The following is a 17,806-nucleotide window of genomic DNA, read 5'->3' on the forward strand; positions in this document are numbered from 1 at the left end:
GTAGTTAAAGGTATATATTAATTACTTTCTTATAGTAAAATGATATAATATTAAAAAAGTGACTTAGCAGACTTATTAAACTAAGCATAGGTTAAATTCCGCAGGTTTCTACAGTAGCATCTGTCCTATCACCGCATATTCCTCTTTCGCCATGGCTCTTACAAACAACATTCACCAGCACCATGGCTTATTATCTACCCCGTCAAATGCTTCCAGTACCAAGGGATCCGACCTAATGGTTTTGAAAGTTGCATCAGTACTTTCTACATCCTATTCCGATAACGATTTTCGCGATGCCATCCTCCTCGCCGACCAACGAGCTGTGGGAAGTAATGGCAAGAACAGGCGCCAACTTCGACTAGACCTTCTAGGAGAAGCAATTGGCTGTAATGGCGAAATTGTTGGAGAAATGGGCTTGGTCGCGGAGGTTTGTGTCAAATCTTTGCGCATTCTATCGAATTGGTTAATAACGACGCAGGTAGCGACTTAAACTCGTCCGAGGAGTAGTCGAAAGATTGAATTCCCGGATTCAAGACATGAAGCGTCAGATCGACTCGGCGCACGATCGGACAACGCCGGCTCTCAGAGGAATGGCATCACTCTTCGAGCAGCGAATGGCGATAGAAAGAAAGCAAGAGATTCTTGCTGCCATCGAGAGCTATTTCATCATGACGGATGACGAGGTCGAGTCGCTTACTTCAACTATGAAACCGGTTGACAGTACGTTCTTCTCTAATCTTCAGAAAGCTAAACGAATTACCCTTGGCTGTGACATACTTCTGGGGTTCGAAAGCCAGACTCTCGGCCTGGAATTGATTGATCGGACATCCGTACATGTAAACATGGCTTTCCAAAAGCTTTACAAATGGGTGCAACAGGAGTTCAAAACGCTAAACCTAGAAAATCCTCACGTCAGTCCTCCCATGCAACAAGCTTTACGGGTTCTTGCGGAGCGGCCCTCTCTTTTTCAGAATTGCCTAGACTTGTTTGCGGCATCCAGAGAACGGTCACTATCTGAAGCCTTTCACTGCGCCCTCACGGGCATTACACCACAAGGCACTGAAGATGCCTCAATCAGGCCAATCGATTTGACAGCACATGATCCTCTCCGCTATGTGGGCGACATGTTTGCTTGGGTCCATTCTGCCACTGTGGGCGAGCGGGAAGCGCTTGAGACTCTGTTTGCTGTTGGCAAAGAAGACATGCTTCATGCATCAACATCAAGTCCAAATGCAACGCTCTGGAATCTTTCCTCGGACAAAGCATCTGAAGGTAGTGACCTCAAGGTTCTGGAAGCCCTCGGACAACTCATGGATCGTAATTTCCTACCTGTTGTTCGGATACTGCGCCAACGGGTCGAGCAGGCCATTCAGTCCAATGAAGATGTCATTCCTGCCTATAAGATTTCCACGCTCCTTAGCTTCTATCGGACGACCTTTGAGAAGCTTTTAGGCGCTGGATCTAGCTTAGAAGAATGCACGGGAGCTCTGGAGAAGGTAGCAAAGCGTCAATTTCGATCTCTTGTCAGAGATAACGTCTTATCCGTTCAAGGAGAGTTCCAGCAGGTCCCCTCGAACCTAGAGCCTCCCCGATTTCTTCAGGACGCTTTCAAGCAGCTGAGTGCCATTCTCCAAATATATGAATCCTCTCTGTCTGCTTCTGCAGACTCGGAAAGCGAGATCCAGGGGATACTGTCACAAGCTTTCGATCCATTCATGTCTGGGTGTGAGGAGATAGCGAAACCCATGACATATCCTGAAGGAGGGATATTCCTCGTCAATTGCAAGCTTGCGGCAGCTCATTGTCTTGCTAGCTTTGAAAGCACGACTTTTCGAGCTCACCAAATTCGAGACGAAATCGCAAGGGACGTTCGGAACCTAATTGACGACCAGCACGCTGTATTCCGCCGAAAATCGGGCCTGGATGCCCTGCTGAAGACTCTAGATGATGGCGAACAGGTGGATGTGAGCCAGGCATCCGTTAATCAAGCAAGTCAAGAGCTGGATGACTTCCTCCCTGCCGCCTTGATGGATGCTATGGACAGATTGAAGGGACTACAGGATGCGGAGATGGCTCAAGAGATTGTAGAACAAGCCGCTGAGAAGTTCTGTATTGATTTCGAGAGGCTGGAGGAATTTCTTGCAAACCAGAAGAACGACGAGGATGCGTCTAATCCAGATGAAGGCCCGAGTTTCTCAAGGACATCGGCCGAGATCCGGGTGCTCCTGTCTTAGGCACTTACGCAGCACATATTCAATCCCATTTGATACACGACTGTATTTCATTCTTGCTCTGGATGTGCAGACTTTACGACGCATAAATTACATGGAAGGAAGCCTTTGATTGAGTGGTCACTGTGTGTCAAGTATACCTCAAAACAGATTTCCACGTAGCAACTCAAACACCAGCCATACCTTACCTCCTTGATTCCACACTGGACCGTAACGACTCTACGCTAGGCCGTACAGAGCTACTCGAACTGCGTCGGCGACGTGCTCTCTGTTCCCCCGGCTCGGAAGGATGCAATCCCGTAGATTTGGCGAAGATGTTGAGAATATCTGTCAACGAGACAACCCCGATGAGCTTGCCTGACAAGAGAGCGCCAGCCATTGTAGGCGCCGGAACCGTCCCGCTGGACAAGGAGGTTTGTGAAGTCGTCGTCGGCGTGGCGGGCGTTGACAGAGGTGACGACTGAGGTGCTGACTCCACGATCCACATTCGATGCGATTTCGTCGCCACCAGCTTGGCTATCGTATGGCCCAATGTCGAATATGGGGTCACGTAGAAGACCGGATAGACGTCTTGCCCTTTTTCTACCCCTCTTTCGTTAAGAATGACAGAAATGAAGTGCATACAAGAACTACCGAGCAAATATGCACTTGAGGAGCTTGTCAAATGTCGCACGTCCTTCGTCGAGATGTTACCCACCACGTTGTGTCCGCTGTCTACAATCGCTACGCTTGAAAGGCCTTCCTCATACATGAGAGACAAGGCTTCGGTGAGGGGAGCGTCGGAGCTAAGGGCTCGTTAGTTTGAACTCCTGGGAGGCGATGACTGCGCTGCTGTCGGTATTGGCTCTACTCACTGAACTGAGAGGACGGGCCGTACGCCAATTCCCAAGTCTTGCAACGTGACTGGATTGAGTCGGTCAATCGTGGGAAAATTGACCGCTTCATTCCAGAAGAACTCCACCATACGAAGCTGGCTTATGATTCCGATGACATTCCCGGCCGAGTCGGTGACTAAGAGTCTGTGTATGCCGCTCCCAAGCGTTTCTATAGCTTGAGATAGGTTCACATTCGAGTTCATTTTGACGATGGCTTCCCTGGAACACAAGGGCTGGATCTCCCCAAGTGGGATATGAGCACCTCCTTGAGCTTTAGTCATGATGTCATGGAAAAGCGTGGCCTGGTCGCCCTCGGGTCGGGAAACTCCCACGACGGTGAGCAGATAGGCGTTCAGATCGTTGTAATCAAAGCAGAAGATTGGTACTGCAGCATGAGCTCCTTCTCTTACAAGGACAACGCCGGTTGGACTCTGCAGCAGCATCTGGTAGTGCAACGTAAGTAATGGGTATGAAGTGCCATGAAGACTTGAGGGGCTCGAGCTTACCAATGTCGCCTCCTCCACGCTGGACTCGATGTCAATCCATCTAACGTCGTCAGGCGACGTGAGCTCTCCTACGGTGATGTCTCTCCATTCCCGACCGGCAAACTTGGAGTTTTGGTGCCTATTAGTAGAAGCTGGATGTATGAGGAGATCTTGGATCGCAGCGTGGGTAAGGGAAGGGTGTCGATGGCGTGGCGAAGCTGGAGGATTGCGGAGATTCTCCGTGAAGCTCTGTCGATGGGAAGCTTTACTGATGCTCGAGCTCGAAGGCGATCTCTGTGGTGAGGGCGACGCCTTCGGCTCAGATAGCTTGGCGGATTTGTCCGCTTCGGTATTGATAGACATGCTGGATCCTGCTGCCGTTGTTTCCCTGTCCATCATTTGTCAACAGAAAGTCGTCCGGAGAAGAAGAAGTCGATGAAACAGAGCGAAGAGTTTCTCAAGCTGCATGCGCAGGTGAAGCAAGGTTGAAGAGCGGCAGCAGCAGTTACCAGTTGGTACTAGATGTCATAGGTCGGTGAGGTATCCCTACCTCGGCACCATAGCTCAGGGCTGGCCTGCCGACAGCCTGGGGCCTACTAGCACAGTACCTAATACCTACACCTATCCCTAGGCAGATGCAGTCATTGCCGATGGCTTCGACTGATTAGATAGTGCTATCGTGCTCTAGTTTTTTTTTATCACACACCCAAAAAGTACTGCACACCCTTCCCCTCCCCCACCTTCTTCTCACTTCGACTCCCGTATTGACGAGTTTTCTTTTTTCGACCTGCCCGCCAACTGAGCCGCCATCAACAGTCTTCTTCCTGCTCTGATTGTCGAACGTACTCGCTGGCGTAACTGCGCGGCGTTCTCGTCCGTTAGCCGTCGCAACCATGTCCCTCCTATCGCCCGACGTGCATGCAGAGCTCACGCAGCTCTTGCAGGCGCTTCAGGCTTCCGACAATGGCATTCGATCTCAGGCTGAGGACCACCTCCAAAACAGCTGGACGAGCTCGCGCCCAGAGGTCCTCTTGATGGGACTTGCGGAGCAGATACAAGCTGGTGGAGATAACGCGGTGAGCTTTCATCCTCTCGAAGCCGTAGCCTTCTGACTGTGAAGTATGAGCCTCGTCCTAACTTCTCTTTCTAGACTCGGTCGTTTGCTGCCGTCATATTCAGGCGGATTTCTTCAAAAACCCGAAAAACGGACTCTGGAAACAACGTCGACGTGTTTTATTCGCTGGCCAAAGATCAAGCCATCGCCATTCGCCAGAAGCTACTCGAAACACTAGGCTCCGAGACCGATCGAGCTGTCCGAAACAAAATCAGTGACGCTGTTGCTGAGGTTGCGCGGCAATATACAGATAACAGTCAGCCTCCATAGCAAGCACCCGCATCTCATGCTATGCTTACCTTCTCCATTCTTCGCTACTAACACTTGTTGTCTTTAGACGATTCCTGGCCAGAACTCCTGGGAGCGTTGTTCCAGCTGAGCCAGGCAATGGAGGCCGAAAAGCGCGAGACAGCATACAGGGTTTTTGCTACGACTCCCGGAATCATCGAGAAACAGCATGAAGAAGCTGTCCTGCAGGCCTTCCAAAGAGGATTCAAAGACGACGCAGTTCAGGTACCATACTCGGTTTCTCTGACGCAGTACAGCGTACTGATGGTACTTATGCTTAGGTCAGATTGGCAGCCATGGATGCCTTCGCATCCTTCTTCAGGACGATCAGCAAGAAAGGGCAATCGAAGTACTACGCTCTCATTCCCGACGTGCTCAATATTCTACCCCCCATCAAGGATAGCCAGGACTCAGATGACTTGAGTAAAGCTCTCGTAGCCCTTATCGATCTCGCCGAGACAGCTCCCAAGATGTTCAAGCCCCTCTTCCACAACCTGGTTCAGTTCAGCATCTCGGTGGTTCAAGACAAAGAGTTGGATACGATTTGCCGGCAAAACGCGCTAGAGCTGATGGCTACCTTTGCTGACTATGCCCCGTCGATGTGCCGGAAGGATGCCTCTTACACCACAGATATGATCACTCAATGCCTGAGTTTGATGACTGATCTTGGCGAGGATGATGACGATGCTACCGAGTGGCTGGCGTCCGACGATGTGAGTACATTGTGGCGTACACTAATATTCCCTTGTTAACCAATCTTTACAGCTCGAAGCGGATGAAAGTGATCAGAATCATGTTGCTGGAGAGCAAACCATGGATCGCCTCGCCAACAAACTGGGGGGGCAGACCATTCTTGCCCCAACATTCAACTGGCTTCCGCGAATGATGACTTCCATGGCTTGGAGAGATCGGCATGCCGCTCTCATGGCCATCTCTGCCATTTCTGAGGGCTGCCGCGACCTCATGATTGGAGAACTTGGCCAAGTCCTTGACTTGGTAATCCCAGCCCTCCAAGATCCACACCCTCGTGTGCGATGGGCTGGTTGCAACGCCTTGGGCCAAATGAGTACCGATTTTGCCCCCAAGATGCAGACCGATTTCTACGACCGGATCCTGAAAGCCATCATCCCTGTCCTAAACTCGCCAGAGGCACGCGTGAAGTCTCACGCGGCTGCAGCTCTGGTCAACTTCTGCGAGGAAGCAGAGAAATCCATACTGGAGCCTTACTTGGACGAGCTTCTCTCTCACTTGTTTCAACTACTCCAGAGCGACAAGCGATTTGTACAGGAACAGGCCCTGTCCACAATTGCAACTATTGCCGATGCCGCCGAAGCGGCATTTGCAAAATACTACGATACCCTGATGCCTCTTCTCGTCAACGTTCTTCAGACCCAGAATGAAAGAGAATATAGGCTACTACGGGCAAAAGCAATGGAATGCGCAACACTCATCGCCCTTGCCGTTGGAAAAGAGCGCCTTGGCCAGGATGCCATGACCCTCGTGAATCTGCTGGCACACATTCAAGCAAACATCACGGACGCAGATGACCCCCAGGCTCAATATCTGATGCATTGCTGGGGCCGTATGTGTCGTGTTCTCGGTACTGACTTCATTCCTTTCCTGGAGAATGTTATGCCACCACTTCTCGAGCTTGCTATGGCTAAGCCCGACATCCAGCTGCTGGATGACGATGAGCAAGCGGAACAAATGCAAGGAGAGGAGGGCTGGGAATTCGTACCACTCAAGGGGAAAATGATTGGTATTCGCACCAGCACCATGGATGACAAAAATATGGCCATCGAGCTCTTGGTCGTCTATGCCCAGGTACTCGAAGGTGCATTTGCACCCTTTGTTGCAACGATCATGGAGAAGATCGCACTGCCTGGCCTCTCATTCTTCTTCCACGACCCTGTCCGCTATATCTCCGCCAAGCTTGTCCCACAACTGCTGAGCTCCTATAAGAAGGCGTACGGGAACCCTTCGAACGAACTCACTGGTCTGTGGAATGCAACTGTCGATAAGCTATTGGAGGTCCTCACTGCCGAACCTGGGATTGACACTCTCGCGGAGATGTATCAGTGTTTCTATGAGTCTGTGCAAGTCCTGGGTAAAGGGTGCCTGACGATAGATCATATGAACCGCTTCATCGACTCTGCCCTTTCTGCACTCGAGGATTATAAGGACCGGGTTGCGGAGCGTGCCGATGCTAAAGAGGGTGCAACTGCTGATGACTTTGAGGACGAGGCAGAGGAGACTCTGATCGCAATCGAAGACGACCAGACTCTTCTGTCCGATATGAACAAAGCATTCCACTCTATCTTCAAGAACCACGGCGTCTCATTTTTGCCTGCTTGGGAGCGCCTCATGTCCACATATGAAGGATTCCTCGCATCCTCTGATCCTACTCAGCGACAATGGGGCCTTTGCATCATGGACGACGTTTTGGAGTACTGTGGCCCGCAGAGTATTCGATATGCGTCGTTTATCCAGCAGCCTCTCATCGACGGCTGCCAGGATGCTTCTGCTGCAATTCGCCAGGCAGCTGCGTACGGCATCGGCGTTGCAGCACACAGAGGTGGCGCTGCATGGTCAGCCTTCCTCGGCGGATCCGTACCGTTCCTCTTCCAAGTCACACAGGTGCCCGAAGCCCGGAACGAGGATAATGTCTATGCGACGGAAAATGCTTCGGCCGCCATTGCCAAGATTCTTCATTACAATTCGAGCAACGTCGACGACGTCCCCACCGTAATCACGCGATGGATCGATACCCTACCAGTCACCAATGATGAAGAAGCGGCACCGTATGCTTATGCATATCTGGCAGAGCTGATCGATCGGTGAGTGATATGTCCTGACTGCAATGTCCCAGGAGTGATGGGAACAGGAGCACGTGGCTAACCTAGACTCTAAGACAACATCCATCAGTAATGAACCAGGCCGGCAAAGTTTTTGTTTTTATTGCACAGGCCCTGGAAGCGGAAACACTTCAGGGACAAACAGCCAGCCGCGTAGCAGCCGCGGCCAAGGTCCTTCTCACAGCTGCCAATGTAGACCCAATGCCACTGCTGCAGCAGTTCTCTCCAGAGTCTCAGCGAACGATTATGGGATATTTCAGCTAGCAGTGGCCCTGATCAATAGGAAGCTAAGGTCCACTCAAGATATGCGCTGATTGATAGCCAGTGAACAAATACAAAGGATATCAAAGTCACTGCTTGGCATTTGATGGTGCACTGGGGAGGTTGGAAGTTGGAAAGACATCCGTCGGAAACTGCTGAGATTAGCATTGGGTAGAGTAAACTACATGACAGAAGGGTAACGTCTGCTTTGACAAGAGGGAATTTAATGGTAGTATTGGCAGGGATACCAACTGTACACTTGGCACTTTGCATTTCGATAGGTTACTGTATATACTGCAAAATCAATATGAGGGCAAAAAGAAAAGGGATTCCAGATAACGAGTTTCCAATACAATAGAATATCTTTTCATATGCTTTATTCTAGCAGAGCTATAAGCAGATTAGTGAAGACGACTTATTATTCTGCCCACTCACACCGCCTGCCCAATGAGGTAGCGCGTCAGGCCCTGCGTTTTCACGATATGGTACCATACCACGCAGTCTACGCACCTTATCTTTTCTTCATTACATTGCTTACGCCCTGCGCATAATCCTTTGAGTCATCTTTCGAGCAAGTGTCAATTCTCTGCCATTCTCCCATTGCAGCAGCTTCCGGCCTCCAAAACTCACGCAATGTCGTCGTCCCCTGATCGTCGTACCGGAGTGAAACGGCCTAGTAAGTGTCTCTCCTGCTGCTTCATCTCAACTTTCGGCCAACGAATGGCTACTTATTGCATTTCCGCAGGAACGCAGTCGCTCCCACCGCCGTCATTGCCCCAGCTGGTTGCTGAACAGAAGACTCCCATTCCGGCCACCGACAAGGATTCCCAGCGGCTGATTGTGGTGCTCTCAAATGCCAGCCTTGAGACATACAAGGCTGTTCAGGGAGGCGTCAACCGCGCTGGGCTCCACCGGGAGGAAAAGTACTCGCTCCTCAACAGCGATGAGCATATAGGCGTTATGCGCAAGATGAACCGCGATATTAGCGATGCACGACCGGACATCGCGCATCAGGTTGAGATTCCTGGGCCCATAGACGCGGAGGCACCTGAACTGACATTAGATCGCAGTGCTTACTGACTCTCCTGGACTCACCGATCAACAAGGCCGGCAGGCTCCAAATCTACATCCACACAGCTAAAGGCGTGCTGATCGAGGTATCTCCCTCCGTGCGTATACCCCGGACTTTTAAGCGATTTGCAGGCCTCATGGTGCAGCTCCTGCACCGGCTTTCAATTCGCTCCACGACTTCCAACGAGAAGCTTTTGCGTGTGATTCAGAATCCGATTACGGATCACCAGCCGCCAAACTGCCGCAAGGTGACTCTCAGCTTTGACGCTCCTGTAGTTCGCGTACGCGAGTACATGGAGACTCTTGGCCCCAAAGAGAGCATCTGCGTGTTTGTTGGAGCCATGGCAAAGGGCGCCGACACTTTTGCCGACTCAATAGTTGATGAGAAGATCTCCATCAGCAATTTCTCGCTATCAGCAAGTGTAGCGTGCAGCAAATTCTGCCACGCGGCTGAGGACGCGTGGGACATCCTCTGAGACTTGACCGAGTGAAGTAGATTAGCTTGCTGATCGAATACAACTTGGCTTGACGTTGATACAACATCCCGTTTTGCCTGTGCTCAGAGTCAAGTACAGTATCGTCGGCGCCATGACTTGTTTTTCCAACAAAAACAGTCTGGCGCTGCCAAGTGATCGATCCCTGGTGACAATGTCCGCTCTGGCCTTTTGACTATGAGTGACTTTCCCTTTTAAGTTTAGCGTAGTCCCTGATCCCTCACCTTTTTTTTTAACCCCGATAATGCATTCCTTCCCTACTGAAAAAGAAAGGTCAAAAAAAAAAGTAGAGATAAGGGAAAATCCGAGGAACGATAATCTGTAACCAGAACTGCTGTAGAGCTGGTGCTTTGTACGCATACATCTCCATTGATCCAGACTCTCTGTCTGTTAGGAATCTCTTCTGCCTTATTTTTCCCCTTTCCGACTACGCTGCGCTAGTGCCTCGCGCACTTACATATACCAAAATTCTCAAAGGCACAATCTCGACCTCGCATTTATCACAAGTGACGGCATACGAGGTGGAAATACCCAGAGGAACTTCTGCCTGCTTCCCATACAATCCGAAACCTCGATTTGACTCCTAGATTGATCAAAATGGGTGTCGGAAACAAGCGCACGCTCACAAAGACCAGACGGAAGACGCGGTATGGTCGTCCTTTGATTGGGGGTCGTAATCCTCAAGCTGACCTTCGATAGGGATGTGGACCAAGTCATATCCGATCTTCGATCGCACAAACACCTTAAACAATATAAAGATACCAAATTGCCGGAGGATCTCCCCGGGCTTGGGAAGAATTACTGCGTTGCATGTGCCAGGTGGTTTGACACTCCCTTTACCCTGGCTACCCACGAGCGCGGAAAGCCGCACAAGAGAAGGTAAGTCTGCGGTTGCATTATGCCCTGTGGCTCTCTTCGCCTCGACTGACAGATCCTGCAAGGTTGAAGCAGCTGCGAGACGAATCCAAGGCCACCTCAAAATCCGGACAGTCGAACGGTCTCGATTCTGACAAGCCAGAGACAGCGCAAGATCCTACCGATGCTGGCGTTGAAATGGTTTTGTAGCTGACCTCTGGATCTCCATCGAACGACTCTCGACGCCGCAATTTATACAAACCGCCATGGATCATCACCAAACTTGGTCAACGTCTCTTCCTATCTCAATGCCCGCCCACGCGGCCTTGCAAGACTACTATGCCGGCTAGAGGAGCGAGCGCCGGGCCTGTCTCGTGTTGAGGTGCCCCGTGCTGATGGCAGTCGAGACTGGCGTTGCTCACGGACACTGTGCTTCAGGCTGGGCGCCGTTGACTGTGGAGGGCTCTCCACGAAAGATATGTCGGTAGTCCTTTGCTGCCGTTAGCAAACGGATGCAGCGCCTCAAGCCTTCTTGACGATTGGGTCCATAGAACGAGGCCGCTTACATATAAGTCGCTTCACCGTCGTTTCCGGGCTTCAGATCCGTGCTGGGCTGACTGAGGTGCTGGCGGTCTCGACGAAATGACTGGGGTACGGGGCACTAGATATGAGAGACAATACGAATCAGATCAAGTCACATGGACAAACAGAGTTCGCAACCAGTAGCAGTAGCACCTCGGGGAAGTCAACGCAAAAGGCGTTCATGTTGAGGCCGTAGAGAAAGCTGGCGAAGGATTCGCCAAACCTGGCCAGGCTCTCGTCGATGAGCTGGAAATGCATCATGTTTGCCTCGAGATCGGCCATTGCGTCGGAAAGCTCCGCAAACAAGGGCTCTAGCCTCTTGAGAGGAAACGCGGCATCGCCGTCGCCTGTAGCATGAACTGACCCGCGAAACGACGACTGTGAAGGCGGACGAAGCGGGGTGGTAGGTCGGGATGTCCATGTACGCGGATCTGGATGTCTTCCGCCGCTCTGGTGAACGTCTGGGGCTGTGGGTGGCACCATTCTTCGTTGTGATTCGCGTCAACGATCAATCGTCAATAAGGTAGATATTTTGGTGGTAGATTGTGTGTAAATTGAACGCGTTCTATGGGTGACGTATCTGGCGAGAAAAAAAGCAGTCTAGCCCCTCTAAGGCCGTACTAACCTTCCCAAAGGCTTGAATTGGTTTCTATAGAGTGGAATAGAAAAGAAAAAGAGAAGAGGAAAAATAGGGGAAAAAAAGAGGCTCGATTATGTAATTTCAAGCTCAAGACGAGTACCTACCGTAGGTAGGCAACTGTACTGAAAAACTTCCTATGACTGTATAAGTAGACCTCATATATCCCACGATTTTTTCAACTGTGAACCTCTTCCATACTTATAGAACCTTCATGTGCACCCGGATCAGCCTCTGTACCATTCCTCGCTCATAGACATTTCCGTCACCATGGGGGCTGAACAGTCCTCAAATGCGGGATCGCGCCGCACCGACACTGAGACCACCCAGAGAACATGCTACTATGAACTCTTGGAGGTTGAGAGGACTGCCACTGACGTTGAGTAAGCTTCTCGTGAGAAATCCTCCCGCTGGCTCATATATTCATGCATATATCGTTAGAATAAAGAAGGCATATCGCAAAAAGGCCCTTGAACTGCATCCGGATCGCAACTTCAATAATGTTGAAGCAGCCACCAAGAAGTTTGCGGAAGTCCAAGCCGCATATGACATCTTGTCTGACCCTCAGGAAAGGGCCTGGTACGACTCACATCGTGACAGCATCCTCAGTGGCCAGGACAATTCTCATGACGCATCTGCCCCTCCGACATTTCACAATGTTCGCCTTACCACGGCAGACGACATCAGGCGTCTCATCTCTCGCTTCAATGCCGCTGTTCCCTATACTGATGATGCCAACGGCTTCTTCTCGATCACGAGAAAGACGTTCGAGCACCTCGCTGAAGAGGAGGAGGCTGCTGCCGACTACGATGGCACCGATTGTCCCGAATACCCGACCTTTGGCTCTTCCAGCAGTGAATTCGATCGCACTGTGAAGCCTTTCTATAATGCCTGGACTCGCTTCACTACCAGGAAATCATTCATGTGGCAGGATAAATACCGCCTCTCAGATGCTCCGGATCGCAGGACCAGACGATGGATGGAGAAGGAAAACAGAAAGATACGAGAGGATGCAATCCGGGAGTTCAACGATGCCGTCCGGTTTCTCGTCTCGTTTGTCAAGAAGCGAGACCCGCGCTACGTTGAAAACAGCCAAAGTGAAGAAGATCGCCACAAGTCGCTTCGGACCGCTGCCGCTGCGCAAGCCGCGCGGTCTCGGGCTGCAAACAAGGAAGTCCATTCATCATTTGAAGTGCCAGAATGGGTTCAGTCCAACGAAGACGGGAAGGGGGAGGACCAGCCATCAGAGTCTGAGGAGTCTGAAACCGAGATCTTGGAATGCGTGGCGTGCAATAAACGCTTCAAGAGTGAGAAGCAGTTCGAATCCCATGAGCGCAGCAAAAAGCACATCAAGGCTGTTCAGGACCTACGGCGCCAGATGAAGAAGGAGACAGCGAATCTCGACCTGGAAGAACCCACCACGGATGCGGAAACGTCACCGAATAGAGGTGCGGCAAACATAAGATGCGAAAGTTCATCGTCTTTGCCTGGGGAGAAATCGGAAAAACTGGGACAATCGAACACGCATGTGGATAAACAGGAAGCAGTCACTAAAAGTGAAGCATTACCAAGCCAGAGTGAGTCAGAAGCAGACGACCAACCAACTCAAGGCGAAGAGCTTGATGAGACATTCGACAAACTGAACCTACAATCGACGAGTGTGGAATCAATACACCTCGATGTCAACGAGGAGACACAGGGCGACTCATCAGAGCAACCTCAGGAGCCCTCAGTTGACGACGCCAAACCGAAAGTCAAGGTTGGAAAGGCAAAGCTCAAGCGACAGAAGAAAGCTGCGGCCATGGTGACCGAAAACGAGGTGGGTTTCGTATTCTCATAAGCTGATTAGTAGGCCCGAATGCGTATTAACCAAACTTTGACACAGCATCGATGCAACGTCTGCACAGCTGCATTCGACTCCAAGACGAAGCTATTCAAACATATCCGTGACCTCAACCACGCCGCCGCCACTATCCAGCCCGGTGGTACAGGCAAACGGAGGAAGGCGTGAAGGCCTCGTCATCCGACATGTTCCATGCGTATATCGCCGCTGTTCTGTCAATATGCTGGCACATGACGAGGGATATCAAATAGATGGAGCGCCGTAACGTCGGTTATGGGTGCTAGTTGGGAAGAAAGGACCACGACAATGATCCGCGCACAGCGCAAAGCGCCTTGTCTGAAGCGGCTCTTGACGGCATTGTCACGTTGTCGCCATATCGTCACCATCATCTTCATCGCTCAGAATCTCAACCTCGTCCACGGCACCATCCCTGCCCTCGCTGCTGTACAACGTGGGCTCATGGTCTGCCACGTGGATGATTGATTTCCCCTGGCCGCTCTGTACCCGCTGCCTCCATTCGGTCCAGTCACTCTCGGACCGGATAAGGAAGCCTATCAGCATGCTGGGGTCCATCTCTTTGACATGAAGCCGACGCAGTCTCGTGGTATGACATGAGTCAATGTCTTCTTCCGTATAGTTTGCTACGTCGTCATGATATGGAATGGCCTTTCTTGTGTGATGAGGATCGAGATAGAAGAGGTAGCTGCCCTGGCTGCCAACGAAGTAGTGGGAAGACGATGGACGGCCGCTAGAAAAGACATTAGCTGCAGCTGTTTCTACATCAATAGCACTACTTACCCAGCAATGCCAACCGACTGTGGCATCTGGAGAGCAGCAATCAACGGCTCCCAATATATCGGCGTGATTTTGTCAATACCGAGGCGCGTTCGTATAAGGATCAAGGTTGGGCGGAAATCCTGGCCATCGGGCTTCGCAACCTTCATGAAACTATCCTCGTAAACATCTTGCCCGTCACTCGGGGAGTATACCTGCAGAGGAAGTCCCGAAGAGCTTGTAAGTGCTCTGTGTTCTCACATGTCAGCAGCCATGTCACCTGTTGAAGGCTCGGGGGTGTTATGAAAGGATCGGCATACTGTATGCACTGCGCAGTAGCAGAAGGGCCAAACCACTCGCCGGGAAATTTCCCACAAGCGGTAGCCCCGTGGCGTACGAAGTTATGGATCGAAAAGGGTGCCCTTGGGTCGTCGGCAAACATGCTGATGAGCCGCCGTTCCTCCTGTTGACTCTTGCCGCGTCGCCAGTCTAGAGAATGTTTCCGAGTTAGGTCTCTCTCTCTCTCTCTCTCTTTCAGAGACCTGATTCGATCTCAGCAGGGAGAATATACCTCTTCCGAGCTGAAGCGTTGCAATCGTGGTAGCAAGGAGACTCTGGCCAGAACGAATCATGCAGCCCCAACCACTGTCTGAAGAGAAACCAGTCGGGTCTGTGAGTGTGCTTTTGATCCGTACGGAAAACGAAAGCGCAGAAGTAGCCCTCGGGTCGACGGACTTGGGTATAGGTTCAAAGCCAGATCTATAAGTCATCCAAAACTTTGCTGCCATGTCTTCCGTGAACCCTGGAGGCCACCCGTTTTCCAGCGGCAGCTCCTCGCCCGCTGCCGCCGCTGACGAGAGGCTGCTCGAGATGGACGCCGGCGGTGTCTCCGGCGCATTTGCACTTGCATTTGCATTTGCAGGCGGCTTCGATGCGGGCGGGGGGCTGCTCTGGTTCGGAAGAGGCGACGCGCCGGTCTCTGCGTCGTGGCCGGCCGGTTTCGTCGTCGTTGCTTGTATGGGTCCGGAGCTGTCATGCCTGCTGGGGTCGAGCTTGTAAGAGCGGCCCAGGCACCAGACAGGCTCGTCGCTGTTCACATCGTTGGACGGCTCGGGGTCCCAGAACATCTGCATGATTCGCCGGTACCGTCCGAGGTCGACGCCGATGTTGGAGTCCATGGTTTGATGGTGCAACGGCTGGTGGTTGAGGGGACGAGGTTCCGCCTGGCGATGTTGTCACTGAAGGTACAAGGTATACCCAGGTAAGTACACCTGCAGGCATGTTCATGTGCGGCGGGCGGCCGACTTACCTTATGTCATAGGACTCGCCTGTTGCCTAAAGCAGTAACAGCCAAAGGTCCAGCGTTGAATTCACAGAGACGGGGGGAAATCTGATCCTGATCGTCTTGAAAATAACAGTTGCATTTCCCTTGTAGAATACAAGTTCACTAGTATCATCTCTCTGTGAATATCAGCAACAACTACTAAGCAGGTTATGATGGAGAAAGCGGTGACTGGAGCAAGAGGTACCTACAAAGTGCTCGATACCAACTGTCTTCTGATACCGATGCTTACCTAAGGCACCGCCCGGTACGCAGAGTGGTCGCGTGCAGGGAATGACATTCAAGTATGCCCGTCATTCATCTGCACCCTCGCCCAACAGCACCCCTGATGCCTAAACAGTCATCCCATAGAGCCACGACTATGTAAATCCAGAGCTTGCTTCTTCTCCTCTTCTTCTTTTCCAAATCGCATATAAATCATTTATCTTTTTAAAGAAAAAAAATACATATCGATTTGTTCCCACACGTCCATGATTCATAATTCAGATGCCCACCACATAGAAGGAATTGAGACTGCCCACGCCGCATCTCATGCCCCTGCGAACCCGGTAAAGCTCGGAGACTTCAGCAGATTGTTCGCCGAGCTCCTCGACTCTCCCAGCCTCGCCTCCTTCTCGTCGTCATCCGAAGGAAGCGACTACTACTACGACGACGATGACTCTTCGCCCGCCCTAAAGGCCACCACCAGCTTGTCGTCGGCAGCGTCCGATCGGATCCCCGACCAGTCGCTCGATGACGCCACCCAAGCCCGGTATCCCCACGATGCGTCTACCAAACCATCTCGCACAGGTGCCGTCGCCCACGGCTCTCCGCGAGCTACCAAGCATGTCCCAGTGAGAGCCGGTGGCCCCTCTGGGACAGCATCCTCTCCGTCGTCGTCTCATCGACGCTGTATCTGCACTCGGGGCCTTCGGGCGGTCGAGCAGCCCCTCTTGCAGGCTGCATCTCCCCCGGAGTGCCCCGAGTGCTCGCCGTCGGCTACCGCCGCGCATCACTCTCGCTCTTTGGCCAACAACAAGCCGCGAGTAAAGCTTCGTCTGAAAGAAGACAAGCACAGAGCGCTCATGATGAGGCTCGTCCCGTATCGGGTCCGAGACGCCGCCATAGCTGAAAAGCTCCCCGAAGTCACGTCGCAAGGCGTACACGTCTTCGTCGACATGTCCAACATCGACATTGGGTTTCAGAGCACGTTGAAGGGGGCTTTGCGCCTGGACGAACATGCTCGTCTGTCGCCTCTGCCTCACCTGAACCTGCAGTTCCTGACCAAGATCCTCGTTCGGGATCGGCCGGTGGTCGCCCTTAATGTGGGCTGTTCTACCGTCCCGGGTCGTTCGGAGCCTCGCTATGTGCAGCAGCTGCGCGACTTGGGGTATCAAATCGATCTACGGGAGCGGAAGAGGGTCGTCGAGGTCGGACTGCCCTTGGCTGGAGTGCCCGACACTCTCCGCTATGTGGAGGACCTCGTGGATGAGACTCTGCAAGTCCGCATCGCCGAGTCCGTCATGGAATATTTCCGTACGCCGGGAACCATTGTGCTCGCTACTGGCGATGCTAAGCCATCTCCGCACTCCGATGGATTCTTTTCATGCGTGCAAAGAGCGCTCAAGATGGGTTGGAACGTTGAAGTTGTCTCCTGGCGAGGCAACCTCTCCCTCAGATGGATTGATAAGCAGTGGATGGCTCAATGGCGTGACAAGTTTCGCGTCATCGAACTGGACGACTTCTTGGAACTTTTGAAATAGTGCAGAGATACGGATATAGAACTTGGTCTACAGCGGCATAATCACAGGACATATCGCGGATAAATGCACCTTGTACGTTGTCGTCTATTTCTCTAGCTGGAGGTCAAGATGGCTACTGTCTACTAGCTAATGGCTCCCGGCATTACCGCATCGTCAACTTGGAAATCTAAAAGAGCCAGCGACACGTCCATTGTGCAGGACTGAAGTGGGAAACAGGTATGTAGTATACAGGCAGTATATATATGTACAAGTGGTATCGTTTGCATCCGCCGCCAAATAAAAAAAGAGATATTGCTTCCAAGACTGGGGTAAAGGTGTAAAAATGCCTGGTATCCAAAGAATAGAGTAATATGGCGT

The 17,806-nt window shown here is 51.7% G+C and overlaps 9 protein-coding genes across 9 annotated transcripts; 6 read left to right on the forward strand and 3 right to left on the reverse strand.

Annotated features, from left to right (window-relative positions):
- Nucleotides 1-151: 151 nt before the first annotated feature.
- CCMA1212_004932 (Conserved oligomeric Golgi complex subunit 6) lies at nucleotides 152-2,234 on the forward strand (the record flags this gene model as incomplete). The annotated part of the gene is made up of 2 exons (XM_073702215.1): nucleotides 152-427; nucleotides 483-2,234. 2 exons carry the CDS (start codon nucleotides 152-154, stop codon nucleotides 2,232-2,234), a joined length of 2,028 nt encoding a protein of 675 aa, XP_073558757.1.
- Nucleotides 2,235-2,415: 181 nt separating this feature from the next.
- CCMA1212_004933 (Protein SDS23) lies at nucleotides 2,416-3,954 on the reverse strand (the record flags this gene model as incomplete). The annotated part of the gene is made up of 3 exons (XM_073702216.1): nucleotides 2,416-3,016; nucleotides 3,086-3,549; nucleotides 3,613-3,954. The coding sequence occupies 3 exons, from the start codon at nucleotides 3,952-3,954 to the stop codon at nucleotides 2,416-2,418; spliced, it is 1,407 nt and encodes a 468-aa protein (XP_073558976.1).
- A 519-nt stretch (nucleotides 3,955-4,473) lies between these two features.
- Nucleotides 4,474-8,112, forward strand: CCMA1212_004934 (Importin subunit beta-3; the record flags this gene model as incomplete). Its single annotated transcript, XM_073702217.1, has 6 exons — nucleotides 4,474-4,667; nucleotides 4,742-4,961; nucleotides 5,043-5,218; nucleotides 5,275-5,706; nucleotides 5,759-7,830; nucleotides 7,905-8,112. The coding sequence occupies exons 1-6, from the start codon at nucleotides 4,485-4,487 to the stop codon at nucleotides 8,110-8,112; spliced, it is 3,291 nt and encodes a 1,096-aa protein (XP_073558973.1). The 5' UTR covers nucleotides 4,474-4,484.
- Nucleotides 8,113-8,742: 630 nt separating this feature from the next.
- On the forward strand, nucleotides 8,743-9,656 carry CCMA1212_004935 (Ribosomal RNA small subunit methyltransferase NEP1; the record flags this gene model as incomplete). Its single annotated transcript, XM_073702218.1, has 3 exons — nucleotides 8,743-8,785; nucleotides 8,855-9,123; nucleotides 9,180-9,656. 3 exons carry the CDS (start codon nucleotides 8,743-8,745, stop codon nucleotides 9,654-9,656), a joined length of 789 nt encoding a protein of 262 aa, XP_073558974.1.
- A 615-nt stretch (nucleotides 9,657-10,271) lies between these two features.
- Nucleotides 10,272-10,739, forward strand: CCMA1212_004936 (Zinc finger protein bud20; the record flags this gene model as incomplete). Its single annotated transcript, XM_073702219.1, has 3 exons — nucleotides 10,272-10,321; nucleotides 10,374-10,553; nucleotides 10,616-10,739. The coding sequence occupies 3 exons, from the start codon at nucleotides 10,272-10,274 to the stop codon at nucleotides 10,737-10,739; spliced, it is 354 nt and encodes a 117-aa protein (XP_073558975.1).
- Nucleotides 10,740-10,829: 90 nt separating this feature from the next.
- CCMA1212_004937 (DASH complex subunit DAM1) lies at nucleotides 10,830-11,594 on the reverse strand (the record flags this gene model as incomplete). Its single annotated transcript, XM_073702220.1, has 3 exons — nucleotides 10,830-11,019; nucleotides 11,096-11,190; nucleotides 11,238-11,594. The coding sequence occupies 3 exons, from the start codon at nucleotides 11,592-11,594 to the stop codon at nucleotides 10,830-10,832; spliced, it is 642 nt and encodes a 213-aa protein (XP_073558756.1).
- A 424-nt stretch (nucleotides 11,595-12,018) lies between these two features.
- CCMA1212_004938 (DnaJ-like protein subfamily C member 21) lies at nucleotides 12,019-13,759 on the forward strand (the record flags this gene model as incomplete). Its single annotated transcript, XM_073702221.1, has 3 exons — nucleotides 12,019-12,131; nucleotides 12,190-13,567; nucleotides 13,634-13,759. The coding sequence occupies 3 exons, from the start codon at nucleotides 12,019-12,021 to the stop codon at nucleotides 13,757-13,759; spliced, it is 1,617 nt and encodes a 538-aa protein (XP_073558977.1).
- A 192-nt stretch (nucleotides 13,760-13,951) lies between these two features.
- CCMA1212_004939 (Cysteine protease ATG4) lies at nucleotides 13,952-15,543 on the reverse strand (the record flags this gene model as incomplete). Its single annotated transcript, XM_073702222.1, has 4 exons — nucleotides 13,952-14,339; nucleotides 14,390-14,614; nucleotides 14,686-14,854; nucleotides 14,937-15,543. 4 exons carry the CDS (start codon nucleotides 15,541-15,543, stop codon nucleotides 13,952-13,954), a joined length of 1,389 nt encoding a protein of 462 aa, XP_073558978.1.
- A 634-nt stretch (nucleotides 15,544-16,177) lies between these two features.
- CCMA1212_004940 (uncharacterized protein) lies at nucleotides 16,178-17,449 on the forward strand (the record flags this gene model as incomplete). Its single annotated transcript, XM_073702223.1, has 1 exon — nucleotides 16,178-17,449. The coding sequence occupies one exon, from the start codon at nucleotides 16,178-16,180 to the stop codon at nucleotides 17,447-17,449; it is 1,272 nt and encodes a 423-aa protein (XP_073558708.1).
- Between the last annotated feature and the right edge of the window lie 357 nt (nucleotides 17,450-17,806).

The sequence above is a fragment of the Trichoderma ghanense genome, assembly GCF_004382785.1.
Source record: "Trichoderma ghanense strain CCMA-1212 chromosome Unknown scaffold_5, whole genome shotgun sequence".
In the NCBI taxonomy this organism is placed as follows: domain Eukaryota; kingdom Fungi; phylum Ascomycota; class Sordariomycetes; order Hypocreales; family Hypocreaceae; genus Trichoderma; species Trichoderma ghanense.